The 23,447-nt window shown below is 42.6% G+C and overlaps 1 protein-coding gene across 1 annotated transcript; it reads left to right on the top strand.

The window, feature by feature from the left end:
- Positions 1–16,751: 16,751 nt before the first annotated feature.
- CCDC126 (coiled-coil domain containing 126) lies at positions 16,752–23,168 on the top strand. The gene is made up of 3 exons (XM_053466362.1): positions 16,752–16,990; positions 18,630–19,018; positions 22,475–23,168. Exons 2-3 carry the CDS (start codon positions 18,781–18,783, stop codon positions 22,654–22,656), a joined length of 420 nt encoding a protein of 139 aa, XP_053322337.1. The 5' UTR covers positions 16,752–16,990; positions 18,630–18,780; the 3' UTR covers positions 22,657–23,168.
- The last annotated feature ends 279 nt before the right edge of the window (positions 23,169–23,447 follow it).

Below are 23,447 nucleotides of genomic sequence, written 5' to 3' on the forward strand. Positions count from 1 at the left end.
GAGGGCCATACATGTCACTTTTAGGGGTCCTAAGTCCTCTAGGGCAATCAGAGCCAGGAACAGCAGCTTTGAACAAAACAGCGCTTTAGTTTTTTTTTTATTTTTTTTTTCCGGTTCCTGCTTTCAGCCCACAGACCATAGCAGTGCTTTGCCCGCATCCTCCACCATATGTGACAAACCCTATAGCATGAGGGCCATACATGTCACTTTTAGGGGTCCTAAGCACCTAAGTCCTCTAGGGCAATCAGAGCCAGGAACAGCAGCTTTGAACAAAACAGCGCTTTATTTTCTTTTTCTTTCGTTTTTTTTTTTCGCTTTATTTTAACCGCTTAAACCCCAAAAACCACTCTTCGACTGTTGTATGGTATGTGCCCTTGTGTATTGCTGGCTGAAATACATATGCTTATGGAGGATGGCCTTGATGTGTTTGTGACGAATTATTGATGATCCGGACGTGAAGTTTCTTTTTGCTGGATAAAAGTATTGCATATCTGTGAAATCTGCAAAAGAAAACCTAGTTCCAACTGGAGCCCTCTCTAACTGAACTATGCTGGTCCAGACCGACCAGCCTAATCACCCACTACCTCAACCTCCCAGCCAGACCCAGCTACGCCAGGCTCTGGAAAACCTCCCCCCAGACAACACACAAAATGTCCAGGCAGGTATTGCCTCACTTGGCTCAGGGATTGTCTTCTTCAGGGCCTCTCGTTGCCCTGGGACCATAGGGAACTTCCTCTTCCCCCAACAGTCTCTCTGAGTATCAGGCTCAAGGGGTTTTTAATGTCCAGCACCTGTGCCTGACGCCGGCCCCATAGGAATCCCGGACCGGATCCTGCAGATTTCTTGCCTCCTGGAAAAACCGGCATGGAATTTCCACAGCATGGGAAAACGGAGCATTGGCCCACCCTGCTCTCCAATTGCTCCACCCCAGGGACCCATATTTACGATCTGGATAGCACCTGTACCCAAATGCCACACTAAGCATCTCCCTGGGGTTTACACTGTCACACATTTCACATAGAGATAACATTAAACATGGCATATAGGGGGGGTATAAGGCATATCAGGAGACAGAGTGGCATATCAGTGGCATATAGGGGGCTATAAGGCATATCAGGGGGGCACAGTGGCATATAAGGGGCTATAAGGCATTTCAGGGAGGGCACAGTGGCATATAGGGGGCTATAAGGCATATCAGGGGGGCACAGTGGCATATAGGGGGCTATAAGGCATATCAGGGGGGGACAGTGGCATATAGGGGGCTATAAGGCATATCAGGGGGTCACAGTGGCATATAGGGGGTATAAGGCATATCGGGGTAAAAGGCATATCGGGGGACAGAGTAACATATAGGAGGTGTACGGGATATCAGGGAGGCAGAGTGGCATATAGGAGGGTATAAGGCATTTCTGGGACAGAGTGGCAAGCTGGGGGTGAGATGTGCATATCTGGGGGCAGGTTGGCAAATAAAAGAAAATATAAACAAGAGGCATTTTTCTCAGACATAGTTTTTATTAAATATGAAAAAATAGTTTACATGAATGAATATTTACTAGTAAAACTTTTTTTGGTATTTTGGTAAAACTTTGTTTGAGAAAAAATGTGTTTTGGGTTCCTGTACCTTTAGAATATAGCTTTCATTATTATATCAGTAAAATAAGAAGGCAAATAGAGAAATGCCATTGTAATAAAGAGAAAAAAAAGTGTTAATGACACATCTTAAAGTAAATTATAAGTTTTTATTTTAAATACACGAAAAATTTGCATATTGATTTTTTTTATTCGATTAATCAATTAATCGAAAAAATAATCAGCCAACTAATCGATTATGAAAATAATCATTAGTTGCAGCCCTAATGGAGATAGCATTACACATAGAGATAACATTAAACATGGACATAGCATTACACATAGAGATAACATTAAACATGGACATAGCATTAAACATGGACATAACACTACTCATTGAGATAGCATTAAACATGGAGATAACATGCAACACATCGGAAGGATTTCATTTTGGAATGTATCGATTTTATTTTGAAATATAACTATTTCTGGTTTGAACACCAGTTTTACCGTCATCTTTGTGGGACAGCCATGGGTGCCAGGTTCGTGCCGAGTTACGCCAACCTTTTCGTAGCCGAATGGGAAGCAGAACAGATATGGCACAACAATCCATTTGAAGCAGACCTGGTGCTGTGGAAGAGATATATCGATGATGTGTTAATTATATGGAGGGGAACACTGGATAAATTACATCAATTTATAGAATACATCAACCAGAACCAATACAACCTAAAATTTACTTTCAACATACTAAAGCAAAGTGTTGAATTCTTGGATGTGGAACTATTCACAGAAGGCAATGCTCCAGAAATTATAAAAATGCTACCGATGCCAATGGTTTCATTGATTATACAAGCTGTCATCACCCATCATGGTTAGATAACATCCCCACGGGACAGGTGATGAGAATAAGGAGGAACTGTACACGGGACCAGGACTTTATTAAACACACCACAGATATTAAAAGTAAATTTAGGGAGAAACACTATCCAATAGAGTTATTAGCGAGAAGTCAACGAGAAGTCACCAGAAAGTGGAACAAATGGATAGATCTCATCTACTAAAAGGAAAGCCCAAACATAATATGAACAAGAAAGATTTCAGTTTTTCATTCATTAAGGAATATAATACTAAGGCTCACCACATTAAAAAGATATTGCGGAAACACTGGCATGTCCTGAAGAGCGATGACATTTTAGGTCCCCTCTTACTGGAAAAACCTCAAATCATATACAAAACAACCAAATAATTTGAAAAACATTTTCCTCCCAACAAAGAAAACAGAAATTAATTTTAATACCTTTCTGGGCAAGAAACCCATTGGTTTTTTCCCATGCGGTAGGTGCAAGATGTGCACCTACCTACCAAGGAAAGCAAACAGTTTTATCAGTAATAGGACAGGGACTACATACAAAATTAAGAAATTCATCACCTGCACCACCAAATTTGTAATTTATTTATTACAATGTCCATGTGGTGCACAGTATGGGGGAAGAACAATCAGACCACTTAAAGGAAGAATTTAGGAACATCTTGGGAACATTATGAATTCAAGCATTAAACACGGTGTCCCACAATAATGTAATTCATGTCCTGTTTTCTCAATTAATCAATTTTGAATCATGGGAATAGACATTGTATATGTATTATACATAATTCCAATATTTCATATTTTGTATTATTGTTTGGCACTTTTCCACCCTTATTGCTCTCTTTTCCCTGGATTCATATAGACATTTATGTATAAACAAAACCCATAGTATGTTTAGTTATAGTTCATATATCCACGTTTAATGTTTTCTCATTCATGCAATCACATCCTTAAACGTTTACATCATATAGCGTTTATACCACCTTCATGTTAATCCGTCTTCAAATGTCATTGCTTACCATCTGCACTTCACAGCACAGCAGGACAGCAGGACCCGATGCAACACCAAGAAAAGAGACAGCCCTACGGAGAAGGAGAAGCCAGCGTTTCTATGGGGACGCGTATAAACAGAATGACGGCAGTACGCACATCCAGCCTCCAATACGTCCTCACGTATTGTGGAATGACGTAACAGCGCCACCTAGTGTACATGTGCGTACAACACGTCCTCATGTTCTGGGAAACAACGTTACACCGCCATCTAGCGTATATGGAAGAAAATACAACGAATTAACACATAAAAAGAGTGGAAGAAGCGATCAAATACTTTTTTCCTGAGGAAGCCATTAAAGCCGAAACGCGTTGAGGAAAGACTTTTTATTTCACTTAATCGTTTGAATTTTACAGATTTATATTTCATATATCTTAAAGTACTTTTTTAAAAATTTAAATAAAAGGGATATTCCCATAATAAATCTATATTTTTAAATATAAGCAGCAATTGTTTATTCTCTGGGGGTGGTTTTCCCGCTCCCTGGCTGGAAGAAGTTGCCGCACTGTATCACAGCGTTCGGGGGATTGGACCTGAAATTCCACAACATGTGGAGAAGAGATTCTGGACACCATGGGCTTCCCTACCCCCCTCCCTGAGCGCACCTTGCACATAATTTTATGTGCATTGCATCCTGTGAGTGCAATCATTTGCTACCTTTTTCACGAGCTGCTATGAGAAGGGAATGAGAAACAGACACAAATCTTCAGCACTATTGTGAGTGCAACAAATGTAATATAATTAACACTGTATCGTCTGAACAGTCTACACTATTGTTGTTTCGTTTGAATTTTCTTACATGAGCGCCCCCTATTGAAATTGAACCTATTCTTTACAACACCTGGAGAGAGTTGTTTTAAAGGAGGCAGCTGTGAGAAAACAAAAGGGAAGTATTTTTAGAGATTTCCTTATTTAGCACACACTATTTGTGGGGCACAACGGTTCTCCTCACAATATTTTTACTAAAGCACACACACCCAGGCACTCACACTAACACAACCAGACAATCAGCACTAATACACACACCCAGACATTCACACTAACACAACCAGACCCATACATTAACACACACCCTGACACTAACACAACCAGACAATCAGCACTAATGCACACATTAACACACATGCACGGACACTCACACTAACACAAATGCATGCTATCATACCCAGAGAGACACACATAGACAATATCATACCCAGACACACACAGTAATAACATGCCTGCACACACAGTAATAACATGCCTGCACACACACTAACATAAAACAATAGAAGAATTCCGCGCATACTCATCGAATATCATTCACTGATCTGAGGAGTAAGTATTGGGGGTTCCATCACACTATATGGCTATATAACGCTCAGTTGCCACTACATCAAAAAATGGACGAGTCTGTCTAACCAGCCTTAGATATAGCCATATAGTATAAAGAAATCCCCAATATATATTCTTTAGGTTTTTTTGAATGATATTTACTGGGTATGCGCTGAATTCTTGCTTTGTTTTGTGTATAGCAGATAGCATTAAACATGTTGATAGCATTAAACATGGACATAGCATTAAACATGGAGATAGCATTACACATGGAGGATAGCGTTAAAAATGGAAATAGCATTAAGCATGGGCATAGCATTGCACATGGACACAGCATTACGCAAGAAGATAACATTACACACGGACATAGCACTACACACAGAGACAGAGCCAGCCTTAAGTGTTCTGGCGCCCAGTGCGGACTACTCCTCTGGCGCCCCCATCCCAAAAAAAAAGAAAGGAAAAAAATCTCCCCCTCTGCCCCTTCTCACTATCTACCACCTCTGCCCCTTCTCACTGCCTTCCCCCCTCTGCCCCTTTTGACTATCTACCCCTCTCTCCCTATCCTTACTTACCTTGTTGTCGTAGTCCTGCGATGGGAGTCGTCTTCCCGCTCTGCCACGGTGCGGCATAATTCCAGCGCTCAGCATGAAACGTCAGCACTGCAACGGAGTCTCGGAGAGTGAGGGGCGCCAAGCCCCTGTTGCCATGGTGCCCTGTGCGCCGCACAGGTCGCACACCTCTAAGGCCGGCCCTGCACAGAGATAGCATTACACTTGGACATAGCATTGAACATGGACATAGCATGATACATGGATATAGCATTAAACATTGACACGGCATATATAGGGGGTATAAGGCATACCAGGGAGGCAGAGTGGCATATAGGGGTAAAATGCAAATCAGGGGGGAAGAGTGGCAAATATAGGGTATAAGCATATCCGGGGGAGGAGTGGCATATAGGGGGTGTAAGGCATATCTGTGGGGCAGAGTGGCATATAGGGGGTATAAGGCATTTCTACAGATGAAATGGCATCAAAATATTTCTTTTTTTATTTTTGGACATTGTGGTTTTTTTGCTTAAAAATATATTTTCTTAAAAGTACATGCTGTAAAAAAAGTACACTGCTGGTTTATGGCATGGTGGGGCTTCCATGGAGAATTTTGTACATGAAATGCAGTGTCTTGGTACACTGTGCTTCACACTTTTATTTCTAATATTTCCTAAGTGTTCCCAGGTATTGCAGTTAATACTTTTTTATTTCATATGTTGTTCCTGTTTGTGTGCAAGTGAAACTGGTGGGTTTTTTTTCATGATTTCTTCATGATTAATGTAATGGCTTATGATATGATTAATGCAATATATAATTATCTATTAAGATTTAGTGTACTCACACTTTCATTTATAATATTGTAAGTGTACTAGTAGATATCAGGCAGTCATAACGTACGATGGTCAACTGTCTCCGTTTGAGCTTTGTGCTTTGTTTTTGTAAAACGTACATAATATGTGTCACGATCTCATAGGTGGGTTTCGTGGTAAACAACTTTGAGTGACATGTTCAAGGTTTGCAGGTGTCCGTTCGTGGTAAACAACTTTGAGTGACATAGTCAACGTCATCCCATGGGACAATGCCAACTTTAGGCTAAGACAAAAGTATATAAGATAGTGAGATCGCAAGTTTGGGGGGGCGGAGTACGGCGCTTACCGAGAGACCGTATCCCACGGGTATTTTGCTAATTATTATCTCTATTGGTGTCAGGAAACTGGGTCCATACAGGCAACTGTAATGACCCAGCGCGCCCAAAGATGGAGTTCAGGAGGTATTGCGCAGGAGTGGAGTTGGACAGGGCCTGGTGCATGGCGACCGCACTCACCCGGGTGTTGAGCACCTAGGGTTGTGCAGCCACATACCAGCGCCCTGACATAGCAGCAGATGTAGTCCAGAACAGAGCAGAACTAAACTTGGCTGGATGTGGAAATCCAAACTAAACTTGGAGATATCCTGCAGGCACCCTGGAGCAGGCATGAGACATAGCACTAGAATCATGTCAGGATGCTGCAGGCTGGGAGAATGGAAGCTAAGCAGAGTATCAACAGAAACGTAGCAAGCAAGGACAGAGCAAGGAGGACAGAGCAAGGAACAGGGAGACCGAGCAAGGAACATAACCATACAAGACATACATGATACAGAGCACAACAAAGGACAGGGAACAAGGCAAGGAACACAGGGGAAGGAGTGAGGAGCCAGAATCCTCGGACGCTTCCCCTTTAAGCAAGGATAGGACTACTTAACTGGGACATGGGGAGAGGAGAGAGGAACCGAAATCCTCAGTTGATTCAGGGAAGAAGGGCAAAGGCACATAAGAGACAGATGGCCATTCCTTCTTTATCAAATAAAACTTCAGTGTTACATGTTACACACATCTTTAAGTTAGCTATATTGGCAATAAGAGTTTCTTTTCTGAATAATAAATTATGTCTTGTTCTTAGCAAATACATTAATAAAAACATTTATATTGAAATGGGTCACTAACGTGGACTTTGTTTTAGGTATCACACAGGCTTTTAGTTCACTTGCAAACATGAGAATTGGGGCAGAAGATTGGCCTGGATTTTGAAAACATACCAGCAACTACATGCAACCAACAAAATGGTAGAAAGCTATGCGAGTCTGGGTCCAAGATTCCCTGGATCACATGTTGGATAGTATGTGAATAGTATAGAACTTAAGGGGACATTTTACTAAAAATAGTAATATGCTACTTGTATTTATTGCCCTATAACTTACAAAAATACAAAAACATTGGGTATTTCTAAACTCAGGGCAAATTTTAAAATCTATTTAGCAGGTATTTTCATTAGTTCTTGTAGTAAAAAGCATTTTCAATTTTTACTATATATATTTTTTTAATACATTATATGATATGATCAAAAAGCACTTATATGACCTCGAAGTTGTAGCCTTGTTGCTGCAGCTTCCCTCCTCGTCTGTGGTCACTGTTTGCCACTGATTCACTCAAATCAGTGGGAATGCTTGTCGTGCTTGTGCATGGGGGTCTGAATAGACCCTCTCCTGCAGTGTTCACCGATCCAGCGCTAGAGTTGACTTGCTGTAAGTATATCACATGTAGGGAGATGTGTTCAGCTCAGGGCTTGGGCAAGGATTTTAGCCACCTTAGACAAAACCTCATTTTGTTGCCGCCTTGTGGGCAGACTCATGTGAGCCCATCATACACATGAACCGCCACCCCCTCCTGCGTTGATGGCACCTATGTTTCCAGTCCTTCTCCGTTACAAAATGGAAGAGCTGGAGCTTGGAGTATTTATAAATATAAATAAGAAGACAGACGCCTCTTTGATCCTCCCTTTTCTCATTATCTCTCCCATTTGTTTATCTCTTGCTTTTCTCCCTATCTCTCCTTCTCTTTCTCTCCGTTTTCACCCTACATCTCTCATCTATATACATCTCTTCCTCTTTCTCCACTTCCTCTTTCTGTATACCTCACCCTTTGTCCACATCTCTCTCCCCCTTTCAGTTTATCTCTCCTGCTCTCTCTTCTCCCCTTTATCTCTCTTCCTCTTTAACCCTCTTCTTTCTCTTAACCTCTCTATTATCTCTGTTATCTATTATCTGTCTTAATTCATTATCTCCTTTTTTTGTTTTTGTTTTGTTTCTATAACTTTTCTCCATCTCATATCTTTCCCATTATCTCTCCCCTTTCTTCTCTCTTCTTTCTCATTATCTCTCCCTTCTCTCCCCTTTCTTTCTTCTCCTCATTATCCATATCTTTATTCCTATCTCTACATGTTCCTACTACCCCTTTCTTACTCACTTACCTTGCAGAAATCCTGTGTGTGATCCTGAGGCGACTGTCCCACTGCTTCACACAAAGATATGACATCATAATATGTATATACATAATATATATTTATATACATATATAATCATTATATGTATCTATGTTCCAAGCGAATTATAAAAAAATAAAAGGTATAGGCCTTGGGCTAAAAATAGATATAGTGGTTTTGACAAAATATGTTACTCAATTATATCCTTAATAAAATATCCATAAAATCAATGTATAAGTAGGTCCAGTGGCTATTAATCATTCACTACACTCAGCCTATTGTGGTTTCTATTTTATTGCTTCAAACATAGTAATGTGTAACTAATCAAAACAAATGGCAGGACCCATAAATCTGTTTGAAACTGAACGTTCTTCCTCGATTCCTTTAGTAATGCACATGCCAGGCCTGACACAGGGCAGCACATTACCCACATCCTGCACTGATGCAGCTGCCATCCTCTCTGCAGGGCACTGTAATATAATGTCATAGTCCTGGTCTCTTAAGGACCTGTAGTGTTGTGGAAGCTTGCCATAGGGGGTTATTCCATCCAGATGTAATTGGGCTGGTTACAATCGAGATCATTGATTTCCCCAATCAGCCCATAATGCCGTAGTGCATAAGGGATCTGGATTGCTCAGTAGGGTAATCTACTCCCGGTTGTGTTAAAAGGTCTAATGCCTCATGACCTGCTGCCCTGGGCATATTCAGCCAAGGCTAGAACAAGTCACTGGTATATGTTGTGGAAGAATACCATATTATTTTATGTGACCTTTGTATTCATACGTTGTATTCATATTTTATTTACTGCACTGTGTCAGGCAATTCTTTTTTTCCTTTCTTTTTTAAGGAAGTACATGCATTATTTACCGTATGTTGTGTTGCTTAGGTGCAACATCAAATGGTCTGTAAACCATGTGCTGTGTGTTTGACACCCCAGCGGGGTCATGTAATGCATGTTATGCAACCCTGCTGTGCGCCTCATGGCACCTGCTTCACTACAACCCCCCCCCCCCGAAAAGCATATGTTGCCAGATTCACAATGGCAGAAAACAGACAGCAGCATTGCCGTTCTCTACGAGGCGTTTGTGTGTGTGCGGGTTTGGGTAATGTATGAATGTGTATACTGTAGTGTCAGTCAGTGTGTATCTGTATAGTTACTGGGGTCAGTCTGAGTGTGTGTTATGTCAGAGTCAGTGTGTTTGTGTGTGTACATGTATAGTGCCAGTCAGTATGTCCACCGTGTTGTAGTGCCAGATTCAGTGTGTACAGTATGTGTGCATAGTGTTGGAGTGTGTGTTTATATATGTAGTGTTAGCAAGTGTGTGTGTTTGTTAGTATGGTGTTGTGTATGTTACAGTATGGCATTATGTCAGCATATGATGTGTGTATTAGTGTATAGTAATTTGTTAACCCCTTTGTCATAATGGGGTTAACTGTAGTACTGTACAAAGTGATACAGCAGACCAGGAGGTAATAAATGAAAAGAAAAACATGTTTGGGGAAGAAAAAAACGTTGGCTCCTAAATTTTTTGGTTGGCTCCTAGATTCAAACCAAATTTGTCAACCCCTGCTTTAGGTAATTCACTGAAGCTTTTTTGTGTCCGTTTTGCAATCCCCCACACATCCATTGTGATGCCTAGTGTAAAAAGGACTAAACGCAGCAGTTCCATCACAACTGGATCCTTTCTATGTGACTTGTATTAGTTTTCTATGTACCCCCCCTTCTGTAAATGTGTTCCAGCTCCCTTTAAGAAGTAGACCTAGGCCTGGACTGGTCATCTGGCATACGAGGCAAATTCCCGGAGGGCCACTGGTTTACAAAGCCACACACTCACCATTCTGTGCAATAGGAAGTTTGTATGGGTGTTTTTTTGATCCAGTTAATTTGGGGACATATAGTCAGTAAAAGCTGGAATCTGTGACCTTAGCAAAGGCAAGATGGCCAAAATCCTGACTAAAGCCCCAAATTTCCTTTTAGCATCACTTTAACAATACAAATCCCTGATTTGTGACACTTGAAATAATCTCACCAATAGAATGAGATTAGGATACGGTTGCGACTAGTTCCTATCCAGTAGAAGGACCATGTCCTTTACAGGGATAGGAAATAGCTTGCTCAGTGTGTGTGAGCTATTTTCTATCCAGCGAAATTACCTTTTGTCCCCTAGTGGTCAGGTCCTGTACAGGGATAGGAACTATCCAACTCATGGAAAGAGAGCTAGTTTCTATCCCTGCAAAGGACCTTTTGCTCCATCGTGGCCAGGTCCTGTTAACAGATAGGAACTAGATGGTTCATGGTGAGAAATCTAGTTACCATCCAGCTTAAGGACCCTTATCTCTCCAGCTCGCGCAGGTCCCTTACAGGGATAGGAACTAGACGGTTCATAGTAAGAAATCTAGTTTCCATCCAGCGAAAGGACTTTTATACCTTCAGCTCACGCAGGTCCTTATACAGCCAAGAGACAATTATACCTTCAGCTCACGCAGGTCCTTATACAGCCAAGAGACAATTATACCTCCAGCTCACACAGATCCCTTACAGGGATAGGAACTAGACGGTTCATAGTGAGCAATCTAGTTTCCATCCAGCTAAAGGACTTTTATACCTTCAGCTAACAATGGTCCTTTACAAGGATAACAATCCCTAGTTCCTATACTGCAAAGGGACTTATATCTCCAGCTCACACAGGTCCCTTACAGGGATAGGAACTAGACAGTTCATAGTGAGAAATCTAGTTTCGATCCAGCTAAAGGACTTTTATACCTTCAGGTAACAATGGTCCTTAACAAGGATACAATATCTAGTTCTAATACCGCAAAGGGACTCATACCTCCAGCTCACACAGGTCCCTTACAGGAATAGGAACTAGACAGTTCATAGTGAGAAATCTTGTTTCCATGGTCTTGCCATGGTCTAAAAGGCAAGAAACAAAAAGGCAGAAACATTGTCTATTAGATTTTATTTAATCTAACGCGGTTTCATAACATACTCATAGATATTCCTAATAATAATTGTTGTGTTAATGGATACTGACGTGTCCTTTTTATGACTCCAATTGTCTTCCATCTGTCCTGGATTCACACCTTAACCCTGTGTGGTCCCTAATCATCTGAGAAGGAGAAAGACACAACCAATAGAGCTTTTCCTAATAGAGGATATTCTCCCTTGTGTATGGCAATCCGATGCACACAGCTGAGCTGTTCCCACTACCTTTGCACTTGTCCGCTGCACAATACTCCGTGGGCAACAGCTTATGCCTGGCTCCTATTCCAAAAAGCCACCACCATGAGGATGTAATCTATTAATCTACCCATGTCACTAAAAAGTTAATGTTTTGTGAGTGGTTGAGATAGACTGTAGAAGAAGAAAACAGTATAAACATCTAGTTAAAGATAAAAAAAACAAAAAAAAAATGATTTTTTATTGCAATTCCAGATATATTACATGCGTTATGTTCATTTCATTATTCGTGAACATTTATTATTATTATTACTATTATTTTGAAACATATAAAGCTGTTGCTTTATTTTATCACATTCTCATATACATTGTGAAGGTCTCAATTACAGACATGGCATTTTAGTGAGTCTATTCACTAAAAAATGATGTGCAGGAGAGTTGAGCGGAGGCGCGAGAGACGCACTCACTGGAACAGAGAGAGACAAAGCGAGACACACTCACTGGCACAGAGAGAGACAAAGCGAGACACACTCACTGGCACAGAGAGAGACAGCGAGACACACTCACTGGCACAGAGAGAGAGAGTCTGAGACACTCACTGGCACAGAGAGAGAGAGTCTGAGACACTCACTGGCACAGAGAGAGAGAGAGTCTGAGACACTCACTGGCACAGAGAGAGAGAGTCTGAGACACTCACTGGCACAGAGAGAGAGAGAAAGTCTGAGACACTCACTGGCACAGAGAGAGAGAAAGTCTGAGACACTCACTGGCACAGAGAGAGAGAAAGTCTGAGACACTCACTGGCACAGAGAGAGAGAAAGTCTGAGACACTCACTGGCACAGAGAGAGAGAAAGTCTGAGACACTCACTGGCACAGAGAGAGAGAAAGTCTGAGACACTCACTGGCACAGAGAGAGAGAGAAAGTCTGAGACACTCACTGGCACAGATAGAGAGAGTCTGAGACACTCACTGGCACAGAGAGAGAGAGTCTGAGACACTCACTGGCACAGAGAGAGAGAGAGTCTGAGACACTCACTGGCACAGAGAGAGAGAGTCTGAGACACTCACTGGCAAAGAGAGAGAGAGTCTGAGACACTCACTGGCACAGTGAGAGAGAGTCTGAGACACTCACTGGCACAGTGAGAGAGAGAGAGAGAGAGAGAGAGAGAGAGAGAGTCTGAGACACTCACTGGCACAGAGAGAGAGAGAGAGTCTGAGACACTCACTGGCACAGAGAGAGAGAGAGAGAGAGAGTCTGAGACACTCACTGACACAGAGAGAGAGAGAGAGAGTCTGAGACACTCACTGGCACAGAGAGAGAGAGAGAGTCTGAGACACTCACTGGCACAGAGAGAGAGAGAGAGTCTGAGACACTCACTGGCACAGAGAGAGAGAAAGTCTGAGACACTCACTGGCACAGAGAGAGAGAGAAAGTCTGAGACACTCACTGGCACAGAGAGAGAGAGAGAGAGAGAGAGAGAGTCTGAGACACTCACTGGCACAGAGAGAGAGAGAGAGTCTGAGACACTCACTGGCACAGAGAGAGAGAGAGAGAGAGAGTCTGAGACACTCACTGGCACAGAGAGAGAGAGAGTCTGAGACACTCACTGGCACAGAGAGAGAGAGAGAGAGAGAGAGAGTCTGAGACACTCACTGGCACAGAGAGAGAGAGAGTCTGAGACACTCACTGGCACAGAGAGAGAGAGAGAGAGAGAGTCTGAGACACTCACTGGCACAGAGAGAGAGAGAGAGAGAGTCTGAGACACTCACTGGCACAGAGAGAGAGAGAGAGAGTCTGAGACACTCACTGGCACAGAGAGAAAGAGAGAGAGTCTGAGACACTCACTGGCACAGAGAGAGAGAGAGAGTCTGAGACACTCACTGGCACAGAGAGAGAGAGAGAGAGAGTCTGAGACACTCACTGGCACAGAGAGAGAGAGTCTGAGACACTCACTGGCACAGAGAGAGAGAGAGTATGAGACACTCACTGGCACAGAGAGAGAGAGTCTGAGACACTCACTGACACAGAGAGAGTCTGAGACACTCACTGACACAGAGAGAGTCTGAGGCACTCACTGACACAGAGAGAGTCTGAGGCACTCACTGACACAGAGAGAGTCTGAGGCACTCACTGACACAGAGAGAGTCTGAGGCACTCACTGACACAGAGAGAGTCTGAGGCACTCACTGACACAGAGAGAGTCTGAGGCACTCACTGACACAGAGAGAGTCTGAGGCACTCACTGACACAGAGAGAGTCTGAGGCACTCACTGACACAGAGAGAGTCTGAGGCACTTACTGACACAGAGAGAGTCTGAGGCATTCACTGACACAGAGAGAGTCTGAAACACTCACTGGTACAGAGAGAGTCTGAAACACTCACTGGTACAGAGAGAGAGAGACACACTGGCACAGAGAGAGAGAGACACTGGCACAGAGAGAGAGAGAGACACTGGCACAGAGAGAGAGAGAGACACTGGCACAGAGAGAGAGAGAGAGACACTGACACAGAGAGAGAGACATACACGCTGACACAGAGAGAGAGACATACACGCTGACAGAGAGAGAGAGAGAGAGAGAGACACACGCTGACACAGAGAGAGAGACACACGCACGCTGACACAGAGAGAGAGACACACGCACGCTGACACAGAGAGAGAGACACACGCACGCTGACACAGAGAGAGAGACACACGCACGCTGACACAGAGAGAGAGAGAGACACACGCTGACACAGAGAGAGAGAGACACACACGCTGACACAGAGAGAGAGACAGAGAGAGAGAGAGAGACGCTGACACAGAGAGAGAGACACACGCTGACACAGAGAGAGAGAGAGAGAGAGAGAGAGAGAGAGACACGCTGACACAGAGAGAGAGACACACGCTGACACAGAGAGAGAGAGACACACGCTGACACAGAGAGAGAGAGAGACACACGCTGACACGGAGAGAGAGAGACACACGCTGACACGGAGAGAGAGAGACACGCTGACACGGAGAGAGAGAGACACACGCTGACACGGAGAGAGAGAGACACACGCTGACACGGAGAGAGAGAGACAAACGCTGACACGGAGAGAGAGAGACACACGCTGACACGGAGAGAGAGAGACACACGCTGACACGGAGAGAGAGAGACACGCTGACACGGAGAGAGAGAGACACACGCTGACACGGAGAGAGAGAGACACACGCTGACACGGAGAGAGAGAGACACGCTGACACGGAGAGAGAGAGACACACGCTGACACGGAGAGAGAGAGACACACGCTGACACGGAGAGAGAGAGACACACGCTGACACGGAGAGAGAGAGACACACGCTGACACGGAGAGAGAGAGACACACGCTGACACGGAGAGAGAGAGACACACGCTGACACGGAGAGAGAGAGACACACGCTGACACAGAGAGAGAGAGACACACGCTGACACGGAGAGAGAGAGACACACGCTGACACAGAGAGAGAGAGACACACGCTGACACAGAGAGAGAGAGACACACGCTGACACAGAGAGAGAGAGACACACGCTGACACAGAGAGAGAGAGACACACGCTGACACAGAGAGAGAGAGAGACACGCTGACACAGAGAGAGAGAGAGACACGCTGACACAGAGAGAGAGAGAGACACGCTGACACAGAGAGAGAGAGAGACACGCTGACACAGAGAGAGAGAGAGACACGCTGACACAGAGAGAGAGAGAGACACGCTGACACAGAGAGAGAGACACGCTGACACAGAGAGAGAGAGAGACACGCTGACACAGAGAGAGAGAGAGACACGCTGACACAGAGAGAGAGAGAGACACGCTGACACAGAGAGAGAGAGAGACACGCTGACACAGAGAGAGAGAGAGACACGCTGACACAGAGAGAGAGAGAGACACGCTGACACAGAGAGAGAGAGAGAGACACGCTGACACAGAGAGAGAGAGAGAGACACGCTGACACAGAGAGAGAGAGACACACGCTGACACAGAGAGAGAGAGACACACGCTGACACAGAGAGAGAGAGACACACGCTGACACAGAGAGAGAGAGAGACACACGCTGACACAGAGAGAGAGAGACACACGCTGACACAGAGAGAGAGAGACACACGCTGACACAGAGAGAGAGAGAGACACACGCTGACACAGAGAGAGAGAGAGACACGCTGACAGAGAGAGAGAGAGACACGCTGACAGAGAGAGAGACACACACTCACTGACACAGAGAGAGAGAGACACACACACTCACTGACACAGAGAGACACACACTCACTGACACAGAGAGAGACACACACTCACTGACACAGAGAGAGACACACACTCACTGACACAGAGAGAGACACACTCACTGACACAGAGAGAGACACACACTCACTGACACAGAGAGAGACACACACTCACTGACACAGAGAGAGACACACACTCACTGACACAGAGACAGAGAAAAAGAGAGAGAGACTCACTGTGAATTATTTCACAGATTCAAGTTTTCTTCTGCCTCCATAATATTCTGCATTTTCAGGAGTTCTGTTAAAGCTTCATCCTCACATCCCATGTTACTGAAAAAGAAACAGCAGCCCAGCACAGCCCATTTGCAGTCATTTCCACGTCCCACGCTGCAGCTTCTTCTTCTTCCTGTAGTTCTTTGTACCATGTGACCAAACATTCACATGGTCTGCTGACATCACCAGAGTCCTTCTACTGGGTAGGAACTAGCCGCTTCCATTAGGGATACCCCCGAGGCATACATTTCTCAGACACTTTACACTTGCACGCAGGAAGAACACATGCATTGCAGGGGCGTTGTTATGTATTGACCAATCATATGGTGCCATACAAAAATAACTCCAGAGCTGAACGGAGCAGCCAATTGCAGCTAAGATTTTATTTGTTCCCAGGAAGAGAACCTCGTATGTGCTCTGCGCTTGTCATTGTTCAGCCCGTGCTGCGAAGAAGGGAAGAGATGCGATGTGTCAGGCGGTAGGAAGGCTGGCAGGTATATGGCAGGAAGGTGCGGTCTGAGGGCAACTCCCAAACTCGCAGCTACGAGGAGCCCTTCCCTGGGCACCCGGCCTTTCTGCCCGCTTTGGAAATAGTTGTGTGGATATGTGGAAATCTATAACCTTTTACAGGGCGGTCCGGACTCTTCTTGCAGGTAACGCTTGAGGGCAGAAGGGTATTTACATACAATTTTAGCAAGCTTTATTGTCTATATATATATATATCCACACAGCAAAGACTTCTAATGCTGTCCCTAAGCCGTGCAATAAGTTTAATGTAGTCATTTTACTCATGGAGTTGGATTATGACATCAGATTTGCGATTCAGTTTATGTGATTGGTTGCAATGTTTTCTGCATACTTTGTAATCTGATTGTTACTACAGCCCTTGTTCCAAGGGCATGGACAGGTCAGAGAGAAGCTATGTTGGGAATAATGGTAGTTCTTTCCCAGCACCCAACTTCCTTCCTAATATGTGAGGATGATGATGATGATGATGATGATGATCAGGTGTGGGTTTAGTGGTGCCATCATCAACCGTCCTCTCTAGGACAGTTTGCAGACGCATGGAGGACTAAAATGAAAAACCATCCCAGAGGTTACTGCTCATCTGATTCTTAACTGTTTTATATGTTTATTACCCTTTCCTTGCGTCTTCCTTGTTCATTGCTGGCACAGTGTAATAACTATTTAAAGCAATCATTTTTATACCACGTGGAAACAAACAAGGATCGGAATCCCATGGTTGTCGTTTTCTTGGGTTATAGTTTTTTCCATTCTTAATTTTCGCTTAATAAAACTTTGCGATGCATTATTCATGTCAAGGCACTATTGTCCAGAGCTGGCCTAACCTAATGCATGTTTCATGTGGTGCAAGCCCCTCTAAGGATTTAACTATGTGCTATGCAGGGTTATGTTGACCTTTCATTCAGGAGAAACTTTCTCCTACAAAATGCATGATTATTTTCCCTTCTCATTAAAAATAATTACTACTAAGGAAACTGGGCAGCAAACAGACCCACACCCGGCTGATTTCTCCTCTGGATACTTCTTTTGATTTGTTCTCCTCGCCTCTTGACGAACGTGCTGAGCCATAAAAATGTTTTGAAGTGCGTCAACTATGAATGTGTTATTTTTGACCGGTTCAGGGAAGTACAAGTATTAGATGCCAGATGACACAGGGCACAAGTGATAAGGATATGAAAAGATACCAGCCTATCTGCTCTTTAATTGGACATTATAATGCCTCATACAGCCCCTCCAAGGAAGAATGTGTACTAAAGTACTTAGAAAGTACTTTAATATGTGTTATGCAATATACTTCATGCGATAACAAAGAACTTGGCTTTGCCAGAACACTGTAGCTTTTTACTCCCTTTGCTATCAGAAATCTGCAGGACACACCATACAAAAAGAGCTCCCATTCATTTAAAAAAAAACAGTTGGGAGTGGTATGCTACAGGTCCTCTTAAAGGTAAGTTTTTTTTTTTTAATAAAATTAAAAAATCGGCTTAAGAATGCATGTTATGTTATTTTTTAAATATATACGTTCTGCATTTTTGGGGCACTGGAGTGTCCCATCAGTGAAAATAAAATACAGCAGACCATCCGCTGTGATTACGTTTTACCCAAATGCTTGTTACTTTGTAACTTAGTCTCTAGGTTTGGTGGCTTTCACAAAAGATGACCAATTCTTGGTGTCCGCTTGGATCAGCTTTTTGCTTTGTTGTTTATAATGTGCAGCTGTTACTTGCTATACAACGACGCTAAACAATATATGTATTTATTTAACAGGATTTGAAGAGGAATCCTATGAACCTTGAATAACATTTAATAAGATGCACGGTAGAAAAGAAGGTGACTATCTGAAAAGTCTGCCAATGGTGTGACACAATTAGGCAAAGCCAACTTCTAGCTGGGACCAGAAACCTGATAGAGAAATATCATGTTCTTAACATTTCCCAGAAAATCTGTGTCACATAAACTGAGCATATTACTGCTGGCTTTTGGATTTATTTGGGGACTAATGCTGCTGCGCTTTACCTTTCAATATCCAAGACACCAAAGCAGCAGTGAACTGAGAGACGAGATATTGGACTTGAGCAGAAGATATGTGAAAGCTCTGGCTGAAGAGAACAAAGCTATTGTAAATGGAGGCAATGGTGGATCTATGTCGGGATACGGTACGGCACACTGTCATTATTCTTTTGATGTTTCTATAGTCTCTTGCATGGCTCCTAGAGTTTTGTATACACACACACACACACACACACACACACACACACACACACACACACTAAAGATGAGCATTCCTGTATTAACAACCAATTCATTTTTCTTGTGTGATATCAATATTTCAATTGCCTTTTTTACATGGTCTGTTTGTATTGTCTGGTTTCTTCTTTTCTAGTTGCATGTCACCATAGGTCTCACTCCTTATGTTACTTAGTGGTAAACAATTCAATGACTTAATGATACAGCCTGAATGTCTGTGTTCAACCAAACTCTTAGGTGGAAAATAACTGGGGAGATTCTGCAGAATATGCGGATGCAACTGCAAGTGGACAGCACACAACTTTAAAGGGACCACGCAGCTAACATGCATTAAAGTGTTTACGATGGCTGGTGTTTAGAAGCAATATTTTGTGTGAAGCTTGTTTCTATCTCTTCTACATTTGGAATGGAGTCCGACTCTCCTGGGAGTATTCCGCTGCTGCTGAGAACTACTGAAAAACAAAACAATATTCTAGTTTTGTTTATTCTAATTGGTCTCTCTTGCATAACAGCAGCTGAGTTGGCCAAATCATTCACATGCAGACTTGGGATTAATCAATGTTCCCTGGTTTTCCGAGATTACTGGCATCCACTCAAGTTCCTACAGCAAACCATGCACGAGGCTGTGCACACATGATCCGTGTCACGCCCCATCCAGGCTGCCGAGCTGCATATCTCTGGTTTCCCCTGTTTTGCTACAGTTCCCCGTCTCGCTACAATCCATTCCTGGATTTCCTTATGCTCTGTCCTGAACATCTGATTCTTAGATTACAGTCCTGCCCTTAGCTTCAGCTTCTGTTCCCTTTATAAACAAGGGTGTCCAACCTGCGGCCCTCTAGCTGCTGCAGGACTACGTCTACTTAGTTGAAAGAGCATTGTGGGAGATGTAGTCCTGCAGCAGCTGGAGGGCTGCACGTTGGGACACCCCTGCTTTATAAGGTGTGCCCGTTATGTTTGTCTCAATCTGCAGGTATGTCTTTCTCTTATGTGTTTAGATCAGGGCTTGACAAATTTGTTGTGAATCTAGGCGCCAGCTAAAAAAAAGCCAGGATTTTTTTTTAAACTAATAGTTGGTTAGGAGTGATCTGATCATCATCAGCCCACTTACTAAACTCACAGCTTTTGACCTGGAAGCACCCTGGACTTTCAGGTCATTGCTGTTTTTTGTTGTTGTTTTTTTTTATTTTTTTGATATATATATATATATATATATATATATATATATATATATATATATATATATATATATATATATATATATATATTTATTTATTTTTAACGCTTTCAATGCTGATGTTCCATTGGAGCATAACATTGACTGATATTTAGTCCCCACAAGCTTGTGGGGACAAATGTTAACCCCTGCAATGCCACAAATGTGTTATACACAATTGTGGAATTGAAGGGATTAACGCTGCACTGTCGCTCTCATGGAGCAATCAGGCAGCAGGGGGGTGTTGGGCCTGCTCTCCACACTCATGTGGAGGCCAAAGAACCCTCTCCCCCTGTCCCTGAAGCTACCTCTGGCAGCTGGGAAGCAATTGCTGGTCTATAGACCAGCCATTGCAGGGGGGAGTCTCTGATTGCCTGGGATGCCACCTGGTCTAGGGCCGTCCCTGGGCACCGCTAAAACTAAGGCAGCACCAGTTGAGTCCAGGAGTAGATGGGGTTGTGCTGGGTCGCACTACATTGAAAAATAGGCTGGGGTAGAGTGCATGAGTGTGTTTGAATGTGTGTCAGAGTATGTTATTGTGAACATGTGTTTTTTATAGGTATGTGATTGTGTATCGTATTGTATCTGTGTGTTAATCAATGTTTGTTCTGGCAAAGAGACATACGAGGTCCCAAAATTATGTGTGTGAATTTCCATGTTGGCCCAAGGTATCATCTTCAACGAAAGACTTTGTGCAGTTTAGGTCTGTCACTTGGTCACTGATGTCCCACAAAGAGAGTGGCGGCCTTAAATCAGTTGTCTTGGTAGGTTTTGACACTTTGGAAATCCTTCACTGATTTAAGGCTGTAATTTGCATATATTAAAATCTATTGGTCTATTATGTTTAGATTTAATTGGTTGATTTTATTTTTTTTTAATGGTAGAAAACCAATGATTAAGATATTTCTGCTGCTTATTGTTTCACACTTAATCTCTCACTTTGGCACGTCGTCTTTTTTTGCTAATTTAAGATTACAGTGATCGACAAAACTTTGGGTCAAGATTACAGCCTGCTTTCATGTTTCATGCTGGGGACTGTGATATATGTATATTCATATACATATATACGAATATATGTGTCAGCATGGTGATAATATTTACTTAGAACTAATTAATTTACAGGGTTTTGGCAGTGCAGGGGGTTACAGAAGCCTCCTTAGGTATTTGTAAAAACTTTAAACGGTAAATAAAGGTTTTGGGGTCGTGGGGTTGAACAGGTTTGAGGTTAAGGTGGAGTCGCTCTGGACCCTGCAGGGACAGTGGCGAGTGACCCTGCGGGCTGTTTTTCTCGCCCACATTACCCCTTAACTTCACGGTGAGAGCCGGCAGGCGGGTGGTGGTGGTTCCTCCTGTTGTATTTGGGGCTTCCAGGACGGGGATGTTTGAAGTGACGCTCCTACCATGATACGCACTTTAATGCATATAACAGTTGTGTGGTTTCCCCTTTGCAAATTCTTACTTACCTTGTGTGATTATAGGTGACTGTGTAGTGTATATGTTTATGTCCTGTCATATTTGAGGTTTTATGAGGACGACCTTTAGGTGTGTTTAGTTACTCCAGTCGGTAGGCTCTAAATGTGGAAGAGTCACCATAGAAACCACTAGAATTGTCCCATTTTTGCACTTCTGCATTGCTCTTACTAAATATGGCTGTTGGAATGTCCCAAAAGGTGGCAGATATATAGTCTGTTCCTTAACTTCATTTATTTTTTAATGCACACGGGACACTAGCGCATTTAACTGCTTGATGCAAACAGATGCCAGATGACTTCTCTTATTCATTCCAATGAGACCGGCACAAAATGTAAAGTGGATCTTTCACTGCTTCTAAATATTATACTTTATAATTGCATACACGACATAAACCAACTTCACTGTGTTTACAAAATAAGCAACATAGGTGTTACAAACTGCCATTTATTTCAGAATGTGTATTCTATGGGAAAAGTTATCATAACTATGCATGGACAAACAAAACGCATAAGCTTAAATGAATTCATTTTTTCCTAAAAGGTTTACGCTTACGCCTAGACAGGATACACGTCACTTCTCCTTACTAAAGTCAATGGGAGTTAAATTTTAACTGAAGTCTATTGTGTTGTCGGTATGTATTAATTTTTTTTTTTTTTCTGTTTTTTCTTCTCACGTCCAGCTGACCTGAAGCGTACCATAGCCGTACTTTTGGATGACATTTTGCAGCGCCTGGGAAAACTAGAGAACAAAATTGATTATATTGTCGTAAATGGATCATCTAGTATCAGCACCAACAGCACCACTGGCAATCCGGTGCCCTTAACTACAAGCAAACGTAGCATTCATGGCAGGAAAAGATAGCGGCAACATACCACCAACTCTAATCTTCCCAATACCATCTTTATTTAGACTTACAAAAAATAAATTACTTAAAGATAACTTTAAGTGTTGAACGCAATGGTGCCATAGTTGGCATGTTCTAGAATGTAAACCTTGGCTACAGTAAATTTATATGTATATACATATATTTCTTTTTTTAGTGTTTTCTAGAATATTGGTGAATTAAGTTTGATGCTTCGCTCTGCATTTTAATCTTAGTACTGTATAAAAAATATAAAAATATTTTGAATTTATTCTAAAAACCCCCCAAAACAACACCTGTAGTATATTATATTTTGCTACACAGAGATTTATGTTTGTGCTAAGCTTTGAAAGTGTGACCCAAAGAATGTATTTATTTGCACTATTTGTCAAAAAATAACAGTAGACTTGCTGTATAACACTTATTTATGTGCAAACGTGAATAGTGAAGCTCTTAAAGAGACAATAAAACCTTATGATTAGAATTATAATAAAAGTGCTGTTCCACTTAATCACATCTGTTGTTTTATCCGACACTCTGTAGCTTTTTTTTTTTTTAGAGAGATGGAAATAAAGGGAGCGAGGTGGTTGAAACAATGCTAAGAGCTAAAAGCAAAAGGGAAAGAAGAAGTGAAGGTTACAAAATAAAATGTGGAATGTTTGAGAGAAGAAAAATAATCCGTATGGGCATTATAAAGATGACCATGGCAGTTTTATTCAAGGTGGTCAAATGCCCAAATCATTGTCCAATAACTCTCCTACACTGCAAAGCTCTAATTCTAGTGCCTTAA

This window comes from Spea bombifrons, chromosome 5, assembly GCF_027358695.1.
Source record: "Spea bombifrons isolate aSpeBom1 chromosome 5, aSpeBom1.2.pri, whole genome shotgun sequence".
Classification (NCBI taxonomy): Eukaryota; Metazoa; Chordata; class Amphibia; order Anura; family Pelobatidae; genus Spea; species Spea bombifrons.